This window comes from Tasmannia lanceolata, unplaced genomic scaffold (assembly GCF_043159265.1).
Source record: "Tasmannia lanceolata isolate RefF3 unplaced genomic scaffold, GAP_Taslan_0.1 ptg000018l, whole genome shotgun sequence".
NCBI classification, from domain to species: Eukaryota; Viridiplantae; Streptophyta; class Magnoliopsida; order Canellales; family Winteraceae; genus Tasmannia; species Tasmannia lanceolata.
Genome location: NW_027518695.1, coordinates 22,545,846 through 22,559,728, shown reverse-complemented (window position 1 = coordinate 22,559,728; position 13,883 = coordinate 22,545,846). Strand labels below are relative to the sequence as shown.

The 13,883-nt window shown below is 39.9% G+C and overlaps 1 protein-coding gene across 2 annotated transcripts in view; it reads left to right on the top strand.

The window, feature by feature from the left end:
• The window catches only part of LOC143849561 (Major facilitator superfamily protein), a 44,575-nt gene that overhangs the window by 16,147 nt on the left and 14,545 nt on the right, over positions 1–13,883 (top strand). Inside the window, exons 4-5 of one of the 2 annotated variants that reach the window (XM_077358618.1) lie at positions 10,042–10,141; positions 11,633–11,745. In XM_077358618.1, coding sequence (XP_077214733.1) covers positions 10,042–10,141; positions 11,633–11,745 — 213 coding nt within the window. The remainder of the gene's footprint in view (positions 1–10,041; positions 10,142–11,632; positions 11,746–13,883) is intronic. The other variant, XM_077358619.1, reaches the window with a different exon arrangement.

Here is a 13,883-nt window from a genome sequence, read left to right as displayed (position 1 = left end):
CTACTCTTTCTGTGCCTAAGACAGTTTCAGAGGCTCTTTCTCATCTTGGTTGGCGGGTTGCCATGGAGACCAAGATGGGTGCCCTCCATTCTAATAAAACGTGGCAACTTATTCCTCTTCCTTCTGTAGCACAGGCTGTTGGGTGTCGTTGGGTCTTTACTATTAAGTATCTTCCAGATGGGACGGTTGAACATCTAAAAGCGCATCTTGTGGCCAAAGGTTATACTCAAACCTTTGGGGTGGATTATCAGGAGACCTTCTCACCTGTGGCTATCATACCTTCTGTTCGAGTTTTGATCTCTATTGTTGTTAATCGTGGCTGGCCTTTATATCAATTGGATGTCAAGAATGCTTTCCTTCATGGAGATCTCACTAAGGAGGTATATATGGAGCAACCTCCTAGGTATGTTGCGTAGGAGGGTTTACGAAAGCAATTTATGGCTTGAAACAATCTTCGAGGGCTTGGTTTGGAAGGTTCAATGATGCAGTCTTGCGCTTTGGCATGAAGCAGTGCGCTGTTGGTCACTCTGTTTTCAGCTACCAGTCCACTGCTTGGTATATCTTCTTGATCGTTTACGTGGATCATATTGTGATCACAAGGAATGATGAAGAGGGTATACAGAGATTAAAGACTTTCTTACAAGGAGAGTTTTCAACAAAAGATTTGGGTCTTCTGAGCTACTTCCTTGGAATCTAGGTAGCACATTCTCGTTATGGTCTCTCTTGGTCACAGAGAAAGTACAGTTTGGATATTCTAGAGGACACAGGTTCCATGGGGTAAAACCAACATCTACGCCTATGGATCCTAATGTGAAGCTCTCTCCAGATCAAGGAGACCTGTTGGATGATCGAGGTCGATAAAGAAGGTTGGTTGAAAAATTGATTTATTTGACAGTTACCCGTCCTAATATCTCATTCGTTGCAGAGGTAGCTAGTCAGTTTATGAGTTCTCATCGCACATCCCATTAGGCAGCAATGATTCAGATTGTCAGATACTTGAAGGGTACACCAGGGGACGGGCTATGTTTTCAGAAAAATGGCCATGAGAAAGTAGAGGGGTTCACTGATGAAGACCTGGCAGGGTTTCTAGCATATAGGAGGTCCACAACGGGTTATTGTACCTTCGTTGGAGGTAATATGGTGTCTTGGAGAAGTAAGAAGCACGACATTATGTCTATTGCTGAAGCTGAATACATGGCTATGCCATATACGAGTGGAGAACTGATTTGGTTGCAATGTTTTCTATCAGAAATTGGTTTTCCACCTTCAGGTTCCGCACAGTTGTATTGTGACAATCTATAAAAAAAAAAGTTTTATTGTGACAACAAATCTCCCATTCATATCGCTACCAACCCGGTCTTCCATTGTTAAGGAAATATTTCAAGATGACAGCCTGTGAGATTCCCAATCTCTTTAAATGGCTTATGCAAATATGAGAGATTGGGGAATCTTTTCATTTTGGCATTGGATGTGCATGTTTAGAATGTGGGAGATTGAAAATCTCTCTGTATGGCAATAAGCATCAATTAACTGGCTGCCTTGACCAGCTACCTTGTATTGTATTTATTATAGTTAGAAATTTTCCATCTTTGTATCTGCCACAGTTAGGCTTTTCCCTAACCTGGCTAGTGACAGATTAGTATTGCCTTGTAAAGTTTTGACTATAAAATATATCTCCCATGCCTTGATTCGGCAATGAGGAGTTCTCTTCCAAATTAAATACTTTGTGGTTTTTTTCATGGTATCAGAGCTACAAGTCACTCAAGTCACTCTTTGCAATACGCTTTATTTGCTGCAAATGGCATCAAAGAGTTCGTCCATCATCTCTATCTCTTCGGTCTCAGGGTTGGTGTCCGTTCGACTTAATCGAACAAACTACTTGTTGTGGAAATCCCAGTTGGTTCCAGCTCTCCATTCTCAAGATCTCTATCGTTTTGTGGATGGATCTTATTCCGCACCACCAAAATTAGTCGAAGGGAAAGATGGTCTTCCTCCTCCCAATCCTGATTACACGGATTGGAAACGCACATATCAACTTGTGTTGAGTTGGATCAATGGCACTCTGAGTGAAGAAGTACTCTCTCAAGTCATTGGTTTGGAGGCCGTCAAAGACGCATGGGAGTCCCTATCACGGTTGTTCGCTTCCACGTCGGAAGCCAGAGTGCTGAATTTAAAGGAGCAGCTTATCCACCTTGATAAAGACAAGACCTTGATGGTCGATTATCTTGCCAAAGTCAAAAGCATTTCTGATGCGTTGACATCTGCCTAGCATCCCGTATCCTCCAAAGATTTGGTGATGTCTACACTTAATTGTCTCACGTTTGAGTATGAAAGTTTTGTCACTTCGGTGCTCAATCAATCAGAAGGTCTTCCCTTCTTTTACGAACTATCTGAGATGCTGACGACCTACGAGATTCGTCTTGAATCCATGGCCAAAAAGAAAACAAGTGTTGTTGACTCCGTTGCTTTCATGTCCTCTCGCGGTCGTAACCACAATACTCATCGTGGTGGTCATGGATCTGTTGGATCTTCTTCTGCGCGTAATTCGAACCCACGTGGTGAGTTTTTCCAGCGCCCTCCTCATGGATATCGAAACAATCGTTGTGGTCGTGGTGGGCTTTATAATCCACGTGGTGGACGAGGACAACCATTCGATATTGATATTTGTCAAATATGTGGGAAACGTGATCATACTGCCCTTGATTGCTATAGGCGATGGGACCGCGCCTACCAGGCTGAGGATGTTCCATCCTCCTTCGCAGCCATGAGCATGGAGGATACGGCGTGGTACCCCGACAGTGGCCCGACAAGTCACCTCACCGCTGATGGACAAAGTCTTTCAAATTGTTCTGAATATCGCGGCATGGATCAAATCATGATTGGAAATGGTACGGGTTTACCGATATCCGGCACTGGTAACACAACTCTACTTACTCCATCACATGCGTTTAAATTGAAGAATGTGTTACATGTACCTCAGATTAAGAAAAATTTATTATCTGTGGCTCAATTCGTTCGTGATAATGATTGCATATTCGAATTTAATGCTTCTGGTTTTCGTATTAAGGATCAGCAGACAAAGAAACTTCTCTTCGCTGGACCGAGTAGAGGTGGACTATTCCCCATCCAATCATCGGACTTCGGCTACTGTTTTCTTGGCACCAAAACTAGCATGGGTGGATGGCATGCACGACTTGGACATTCTAATTCTAAAGTTTTGAGTTATCTTCAGAAAAATAAATGTATTCCATACATCGGTAATAGACGATTTAATAAAATTTGTTCAAGTTGTTTAGAGGGTAAATCACATAAATTGCCATTTGCTTCTTCTACTACGGTTACTGCCTCTCCTTTTGAACTAGTTCATGCTGATCTTTGGGGTCCCGCTCCTGTAGAGGCTCGCACTGGCCATAAATACTATTTCTTGTTGGTTGATGATTTCTCCCGATTCTCATGGTTGTTTCCATTGACTCGAAAAAATGAAACTATGGAATGCTTTATATCCTTTGTTAATATGGTTGAAACTCAGTTTGCTATGACAGTTAAAGGTTTACAGTGCGATGGAGGTCATGAATTTACTGCTCGTGCCTTCACTAATTTGTTGAAATCTCGTGGCATATTTCAATGGATCTCTTGTCCCGACACTCCTCATCAAAACGGTCTTGCCGAACGCAAGCACTGTCATATCAAAGAGATGGGTCTATCTATGATGTTCACAGCTCATGTCCCGAAGTTATATTGGCTAGATGCATTTCGCACATCTATCCACATCATCAATCGTCTTCCCAGTGTTGGCCTTGGAAAGAAATCTCCATATGAAGTTCTATATAACCGGCCTCCTACATATGACTTACTTCGCATTTTTGGTTGCACATGTTATCCATATTTAGGCGGGTACGCGAAAGACAAATTGGATTCTCGCACTAAGGCTTGCGTGTTCATCGGATATCCTACTAGTTACAAGGGTTATTCATGCCTTGATCTAAGCACAGGCCGCACTTATATATCTCGTCATGTTGTGTTTGATGAACATCACTTCCCTTTTGCAGGTGCTACCTCCCCCAACCATCTTGGCGAGGAATCTCGTTCGCTCATTCAAGCATTTCTACCCGCCTCTATCCCGGTTGCTCCACCCTCATGTCAAGCGCTACTATTACCGGCTACAATGACCAACAAAGAACCTTCTGTTACTCAACAAATTGAACCAAAACCAATCTCTACTACTCCAGTGGTGCATCCTATCGAACCGAGCCAACCTCCAGTCACTCTTCAAAGCCCATCCAGCTTATCCCAACATCTCCACACCAATGCTGCTAGCTCCGAGTCCCCTCTATCATTTTCCTTACCTAACAATGGTTCACTCACTACTGATTTGCCTCAACCGCGCCATTCCATGGTCACCCGTTCAAAAACCGGCCACCTCAAACCAAAATCATTTTTTTCCTCCCGTTATCCCATTCCCTCTTGTTTTGTGTCCACCATTGATGAGGTAGAACCTACTTCTTACAAACAAGCTTCTACAAATCCATCTTGGGTAGCTGCCATGCGTGATGAATTTGATGCCTTGGTCAAAAATGGTACTTGGTCACTTGTTCCCCCAATGACTGGATCTATACCCATGGGTTGCAAATGGGTTTATAAATTGAAGAAGAAATCTGATGGGACTATTGATCGTTATAAAGCTCGCCTTGTCGCACTTGGGTGTCACCAAACTCCTGGTGTCGATTTTAATGAAACCTTTAGTCCAGTGGTCAAACCTTGTACTATTTGAACGGTCCTTTGTTTGGCTCATTCTCTTGGATGGGATCTCCGCCAATTGGATGTTAAAAATGCCTTTCTTCATGGTTCCCTTAAAGAAGTTGTCTACATGCGTCAGCCTCCTGGTTTTGTTGATCCCACCCGACCAAATCATATATCTCGTCTCCATCGGGCTCTATATGGACTCCGTCAAACTCCACGTGCCTGGTACTCTCGTTTTACGGATTTCCTTTTTGAGCTTGGTTTCTTTTGCAGCTCGTCTGATCCTTCTATGTTTATTCGACGGTCGGCCCTTGGTGTTATCATTTTATTATTCTATGTGGATGATATTATCTTAACTGGGTCTTCCTCATCTCTCTTACACAGCTTGATCAACAAGCTTCAATCTCAATTTACCATGAAGGATTTGGGTCTGCTACACTATTTTTTGGGTTTAGAGGTTCATCGTGACTCGGAGCGGCTTACTCTCACCCAATCTAAGTATCTCGTTGACATCTTGCTCCGATTTTCCATGGCTGGAGCCAAGCCTATATCTACTCCAGTTTCTCCTGGCCCCAAACTCTCCAAGTACGATGGTGATCTCATTTCTAATCCTTCTGCATATTGTCAGTTAGTGGGCTCCTTACAGTATGCTACGATGACTCGCCCTGACATTTCATATGCTGTCAATCAAGCTTGTCAATTTATGCACTCTCCCCGTACTCCGCACATGATAGCGGCAAAGCGTATTTTGAGGTATCTCAAAGGTACTCTTTCTCACGGGCTCTGTTTCACCCGCTCTTCCAATTTTAGAATTCGTGCCTTCTGTGATGCTGATTGGGCGGGTTGTCCCGATGATCGTCGCTCTACAACCGGTTCATGTATATTTCTCGGTCCTAACATCATCTCCTGGTCATCCAAGAAACAACCCACCGTCTCTCGATCAAGTACCGAAGCCGAATATCGCTCTCTTGCAATTACTGCCGCCGAAATTGCATGGATTCAGCAACTCTTGAAGGATCTCAGTATCTATCTCTATCAACCTCCAACTTTATTTTGTGATAATCGCGGTGCTACCTGTCTTGCGGCTAATCCCGTTTTTCATGCTCGAACTCGTCACATCGAGGTTGATTATCATTTTGTACGAGAGCGTGTTGCGAAAGGCTCCTTATGTATTAAGTTTATTCCTGCTCAATATCAAGTTGTCGATATTTTCACAAAAGGTCTGCCCGTGACTTCATTCTCTTCGTTGAGATCCAAGCTGACCGTGGTTACCACCCCGTTTAGCTTGCGGGGGGGTGTTAAGGAAATATTTCAAGATGGCAGCCTGTGAGATTCCCAATCTCTCTAAATGGCTTATGCAAATATGAGAGATTGGGGAATTTTTTCATTTTGGCATTGGATGTGCATGTTTAGAATGTGGGAGATTGAAAATCTCTCCGTATGGCAATAAGCATCAATTAACTGGCAGCCTTGACCAGCTGCCTTGTATTGTATTTATTATAGTTAGAAATTTTCCATCTTTGTATCTGCCACAGTTAGGCTTTTCCCTAACCTGGCTAGTGACAGATTAGTATTGCCTTGTATAGTCTTGTAAAGTTTTGACTATAAAATATATCTCCCATGCCTTGATTCGGCAATGAGGAGTTCTCTTCCAAATTAAATACTTTGTGGTTTTTTTCATCCATGAACGAACCAAACGTTGAAGTGGATTTGCCAATTCATTCGTCAGAAAATTCAAAGAGGAGAAATATGTACTATGTTTACTCGATGAGTAGACCAGCTTGAAGATGTATTCACTAAACCATTAGGGCCTGCTAAGTTGAAGATGCTTGTAGGAAGGTAGGAATGTATGATATATACATTCCAGCTTGAGGGGGAGTGTTAAATGTATTCACACCTATTAAGGACAAACTTGTCATTTTCTATTATATCTTTAATATATATATATAAGTGAAATCGTGGGCGGAGAGCGTAACTTTTGGCTTCTCCATCACGTCGTTCTCTATCTCTCTTCTCTCTTCTTCTCTTTCTCCATTCATTCAATCATGTAGAAATCTAACAAGGAAATTATAAATGGTTTGACCATGGTTTTAAATTTCCACTGAAACCGACATGAAACAACTGCGATGTTTTCGTTTCCATCCCCACCGAAACCGAAATCTAAACATCCAAAATGCATAAACCAAAACCATAAGTGTAATAGTGGTATACTATATCAATATATGTTACACAATTATATTTATGTGAATTGCATGCAAAATATGGTGCATGTATTTTATGTATAAATATTTATTTGAATTACATGCGAAATTTGGTATGTACTAAATGATCAGACATGCATGACAATTCATGTCACTAGGTGTTAAATGTTTTTAAGCCATTATGGATGGTTGTCTTGCTTATGTAATGGTTTCTAAGTTTGTCATTAATGCGCATATTGCACACACGCATACGCATATGCAGCTGGGGGGGTCCCACCTCAATGGTCGAGCATCATTGCATTGTCTCTAGCAACTATCACCCATATGACAGACATGTAAGTGAGCTGGCTCGACTTAACCTTGGCTGTGATACTCTTATGGTCTACACAGATCCAATGAATTAATTTTTAGAATGTTATCGGTAGAACCATAACATGTCGATTTCCTACTATGTTCTTAAGGTACAAAGTCTCTATCCAGTAACGTGGAGCACTAGCCATCATCATTTTGCTAAGAAATGATTCATGTGATGTCATTTAATCTCTAATCCCAGCGAAAGACATAAGCAATGGCTTCAGCAGAGAGACCTAATACCCAATTACCCATGCACAATACGAATATCACGATACATAACAAAGAAGCATCCATTCCATAAGTGAATGTCAATTAAGTAGTTTGTTGGATATAGTGTATTGCCTAAGGGCATACTTTTCATTGTACTTCTCTTGGCTATATATATAAATGCATTAGTGAGGGGGAGTTTTTCCCTAACTCACTAATTCTCTTCTCTAATTCCATTAACATGGTATCAGAGCCAAAGGGCTCGAGTTCAAACCTCCCGGATAGCAAAAATCCACATGCGATGGTTGGCCCAAAGTGGGACCACATGTGCCACGTGTTTGCCAAATAGGCCACACGTGCGGGGGAGTGTTCAAGTATAAAAGATAAATAACGCCTTTCTCCAATAGCTTAAGCTTTTGGAGAAGTTGGTAAGTTAACATGGATCCAAACATTTGTTAGAGGAGACTGGATTTGTGGGGACAAAGCCTGCTGGTGTTCCCATGGATCCAAACACCAAGTTGCTAGCAGAAGAGGGAGACTTGATGGATGACCCTAGCAGGTACCGTCGTCTAGTTGAGAAACTTATTTATCTCACTGTTTTTCGCCCAGATATCTCTTATGCAGTTGGGGTAGTTAGCCAGTTTATGAGTGCTCCACGCACCTCTCACTGGACAACGGTAGTTCAGATTCTCCGCTATTTGAAAGGGGCACTAGGGAAAGGTTTGCTATTCGAGAAAAAGGGGCATGTCAGGGTGGAAGGATTTTGTGATGTAGATTGGGCAGGATCTCCAGCAGATAGGAGACCAACCACGGATTACTGCACCTTTGTTGGCAGCAATCTGGTATTGTGGAAAAGTAAGAAACAAGAGATAGTTTCGAAGTCTAGCGCCGAGGCAAAGTACCGAGCTATGTCCCATACGAGTGGGGAGCTTCTTTGGTTACGGTCTCTCATGTCAGAGATTGTTTTTTTTTTTTTTGCTACTTCTCCAGCTCAGCTTTACTGTGATAATAAGGCTACGATTCACATAGCCACCAATCCTGTCTTCCATGAGAGAACCAAGCATATAGAGGTTGATTGCCATTTTATTCGCTAGAGAATCCATAGGGGCGAAATACATGTTTCCTTTACTCAATCTGTGGACCAGTTAGCAGATATTTTCACCAAATCATTGCCTAAGTCAAAGTTAAATGATATTTGTAGCAAGCTGGGAATGTATAATATCGACATTCTAGCTTGAGGGAGAGTGTTGGATATAGTGTATTGCCTAAGGGCATAGTTGTCATTGTACTTCTCTTGGCTATATATATATAAATACATAAGTGAGGGGGAGTTTTTCCCTAACTCACTAATTCTCTTCTCTAATTCCATTAACATAGTTAAATAATCCATGAGCAAAAAAGCATTGGCTTTCCAAGGACACCACTAGCAAATGGAACTTAAAGCCTTCCTCTCATATTGGCGTCATCCCCGTTTGAGATTGCAAAGGTCATAGGGATTACATCTCTAGTGATTATTTCTGATTGTAACTATGAACAAATTCTGAAAAGCATAATTCTCATGATTGGATTTCATTTCTTAGTTTCATATTACTTTTATTTAGTGGTTTCTCTAACTGGTCTTTCCCTTTGGTTATTTATGGATGTTTATTCATCTGCTATCTTAAGTTTAGTCTCCGCTCTTATCTTGAAATAACATCTGTTGTGTTGTCCTATACGATAAAAAGAAGTATACACTAAAGATGCAAGGAATAGAGGAAAGAAGAGAGAAGAAGAAAGAAGAAGAGCGTAGGGAATTCATAGATTGTGAAAGTCTGAACTCTAAACCCACGATTCTCTGTTATTAAATATTAACTTCAACAAAAAAAAAATGGGTACTCATATTGGAACTATGTTTTGATAATTGCACTAACTCACCTTGTCTCTCATGGATCAAGGAAAAGGAAAGGAAATCAGATCAAGGCTCTCATGGATCTTGTTCTCTTGGTCTTAAATTTCCTTCGAAACTGACATGAAATGATTGACATGTTTCCATTTTCATCCCCACTGAAACAACCGAAATGCATAAACCAAACTTGTAAGTGTAATAGTGGTATTCTATATCAATATGTTTGCATAATTCTGTGATTGTACAGGATTTCCACCAAAATTTCCAAACAAAACTGAAATTTGTCCATTTCCATGGCGACCGAAACCGAAATTTAAAACCTTGCTTGTTCTGATGCCATGTTTTGTAAAGAAAAAGAAGTATTAACTAAAGATGCAAGGGGAGAAGAAAGGAAGAAAGAGTAGTACAGAATAATAATAGAATTGAGAGGAGGAGTTCGTAGCATCTAACCCACTACTCCCTCTATGTTATTATATATAAACACAATGAATAATAAATTGCAGCCATTCAAAATAATAATAATAATAATAAACATTCTATTTCAAATAATAATAATAATAATAAATTGCAAGTATGCCATTAGTGATGTTAGGTTATTGTTAACATTTTCCAATTGACTTATGACTTTTTGACAAGCTCATCAATTTTTAACAGTGCACAAGCACACTCCTTAGATGAAATGCTATGGGGAAGATTTCTTGTTGGCCTAGGCATTGGTGTGAACACTGTCCTTGTTCCAATTTATATTTCAGAGGTAATAATTCATTTCAAAGTGCTAAAGACTGAAGTTGCAAATGTCTTATGCTAAGCGTTATTTAGGATACAAAAGCTTTTTCTCTTATTTGACCTGGATAAATTAGAATACTTGAAATCTTTTTGAGATTATTTGAGATTATTGTAGTTTGCTGAAATATATCTGGGTGACATCTAGAGTATCATGTCATGTTGCTATGTGCATACAGATATAAATTTATTGCTATGGGATGTGCATCTAGAATAGCTCAGTGGCATGTCTGACAGATGCTCAAATTACATATCTACATGTAACAATGATTTTTTTATAAAATACATGCATGACTCATCCACATATCTTATACATTGGGTTCACACCTGAGTTTTGCAACTTCTATATGTAACTTTGATTGGAGACAGAAAATTTTAAATTCATCTATAATTTAGTATATATGCCATTTTTTAACATGTATTTAATTAAAAGATGTTGAGTCATATCATATTGTTCCCCTATTACCGGATGCTCCCTTTACATTATAACCTATCCCATTTGTTGTTGCTAATGAAATGGGAGACATTTTGTACATTATTCATCCATTCAAATTGAACCTTTCGAAAGTTTCTCAGTTATTAGATTCATTTTACCTTTTTTCATTTGATGTTAAATTCAAGCCTAATTTCTGCACCTGAACATTTTGTTTGGCAATGATTTTCCTCACCTATATGGGAAGATCCCACATCGGAAAGGGAGAGAAAGTTCTTGGGCTATATCTGTGAATTCTCCTTCTCCCTGCGTAGACGCGTTTTCAGCATCTCCAAGGGGCGGGCACGATTAGTGCTGCTGGAAAACAAACCCGAGGAGAACCGGACAATATTTACATAGTGGGGTTAGGGGGTGACAATGGTACCAGAGCTGGACCTCCCTCTAGTACGGGCTGCCAGCGAGGACTTTGGGCCCAAGGGAAGTGGATTGTGAGATCCCACATCGGAAAGGGATGAAAAGTTTATGGGCTATATATATGGAATCTCCTTCTCCTTGCGTAGACGTGTTTTCAGCATCTCCAAGGGGCGGGCCCTGCGGAGTGGGTCGGGCACGGTTAGTGCTGTTGGAAAACAAAACCGGGGAGGGTGGGAAGACCCAGAACGGGGCAAATATTTACACAGTGGGGTCGGGGCATCACATATATGACTTTTCCATTAGATGTAAAAAGTCGAGTTCCTTTGATTGATAGACTGTTGGAAAGGAGTATTAGTTGGGTTGTAAATGTGGAACAATTTTAGGTCGCAGATGTGATCTATCATTTGACTGTGGTGTGCCATTTTAACACATTATCCAAGAGATGGTGATATGACCTGAATTCACTCAATTTACTCTAATGATCTATAAAATGCTCTAGGGAAATTTTTATCACTTCTGGTATACAGTTCCGTGTGTTATAATATATTACTTCTTTATGGAAATCAGTTTTTGCAATTCCCTTTTTTCTTCTATTCTCCAACTATTGTGTTGTAGGTTTCTCCGACAAGATATAGAGGTTCATTGGGAGCCTTATGTCAAATCGCTACATGCCTAGGCATTATTGCAGCGTTAATTTTAGGAGTTCCTTCTGAAAGTGATCCACACTGGTAAGGTTTTCTCTTAATATTGTTGGGTATGTTGGGATTGAACCCATGACCTTAATATCGAGTTCATTGTGTCCTTATCAGTTTATCACTAGGGAAAATTCTTAACATTGAGGATTTTGTTATTTATCTTTATTTTGTGGTGCTTCTTAGAAGCCTAATATCTTTGTCTGCTATTTCAGTAATCTCACTTATGAAAGATCAGGGAACATACAAACTAAGACATTATATTTTGGAAACCTTAAAAATACCTTGTAGGTGAAACATGTTAGTCGTCATTTGTGTTATAAATTGCGTTGTGATGAAAACATTTCTCTATATTTGTTAGTAATATCATGTCAATGTTATGCTATTTGAATTTATGCATCTTCAATTGGAAAAGAGTGGTTTAATTCAGCCAAAAAAAAAAGAAGAATAATCCTTCATTAATCTCAATAGTGATACCATACATTCATGACATTATAAATTGCGTTGTGATGAAAACATTTCTCTATATTTATTAGTAATATCATGTCAATGTTATGCTATTTGAATTTATGCATCTTCAATTGGAAAAGAGTGGTTTAATTCAGCCAAAAAAACAAAAGAATAATCCTTCATTAATCTCAATAGTGATACCATACATTCTGTCATGAACAATTGGACACAAATGGTTCTCTTATCATAAAAGTTTTGCTCACTGCAGCATTTACTTTTGGCTTCTCTTTTTCACAGGCCAAAATTTTTTCTGAATATTGTACCGATATACCCTTCTCAAGGAAAAACTTATCCATGGCCGTTGTTTATTTACTTCTTAAATTGCTAATGGGAATTAAATCTCCAAAGAAAAGGAGAAGTGCTTACCAAACAAAAATAATGGCAAACCATCCTCCATGTGCATATGATCTCTCTCTCTCTCTCTCTCTCTCTATATATATATATATATATATATTTATATATATATATATATATATATATCCTATGATTTACAATCTATTTTCCCCTTGTAGCTGTTTCCTTAAGGCTAATCAAGATGAAATATTGTGTGAAAGCAATGAGATCCTTTCTTGAATAGTAAAGTGGTACCCTTTGTTGCATTAAATAGCAAATGGATTTTTTCTGGAACCGATTCCCACCTCTAGAAAACTTCACTTGGTGAACTGGTAGACACTATGCAGATCGAAGGGAGAGAGTGTCCATGGGAACCAAGAAACCGAAAGTCTCAACTTGTCTCTTTTAGCAAAGTAGTGTTGGACACTTCCTAATATCCATAGATTATCGTAAGACCGGTTTTAGAAAACCAAATATGAGAAGATTACTAGAAATCCTCTTTTGGATGGATTGATGGTGCAAGAAGTAGGCTTTAGATGAGCAATTGCCTAATTAATTTAAACAAGCATGAAATTCAAAAAACATTGGCATTACTGTCGAGACCCGTTGAGCTCAAGAGCAATCTAGAATTCTACATATAGAAAATGTGAGATTGCTTATTGTATATTACTGGTACATGTCATAGCTTTGTTGTTTAACTTGTACATGCTAAGCGGTAGGCGTCATCAACAATGAGGAGTGTATGAAGGGAAACCGACTTCTTGATCTATAATAGCAGCCCGTTGATGTATCGAGCAATGGCCTGCTCTTCTTCCTCAACAATGGATTACGGGCTGTTAAAAGATGGAACTCCTCCGTGTATTCCCTCACGAAACTTGCCCCTTGCTTTAGGCCGAGAGGCCTCTGATAGAGGGTGACTCTAAAGTCAGATGGCAACTACTCACCTTTCATCTTTTCTTTCATTTTGGCCCAATTGTTGATCTTGGCCTTTCCTCTTTGAATTCTTCTCGTTTGGACTTCTTTTACCAAACAAGGGCATCCCCCCCTAAGTTTCAGGGAAACAAACCTGACCTTTTTATCTTTGGGGAGTTCTTTCCAGTCAAAGAAGTGGTCTATGCTATCCACCCATTCAAGGAATTCGTCGAGGACTAGGTGACCCTTAAAATCCTCAACATTGACTCAGATCCCGTAATCCCTAGACCTCTCTGAAGTGTGCACTATCCTATCCTCTAATTGTGTCCGAGATCCATTGTTGAACCATATCGGCTCCTTGTAAGGCTCAAACTCATCATCATCGTCAGACTGGCCCTCTGAAGACTCATCAAAATCTA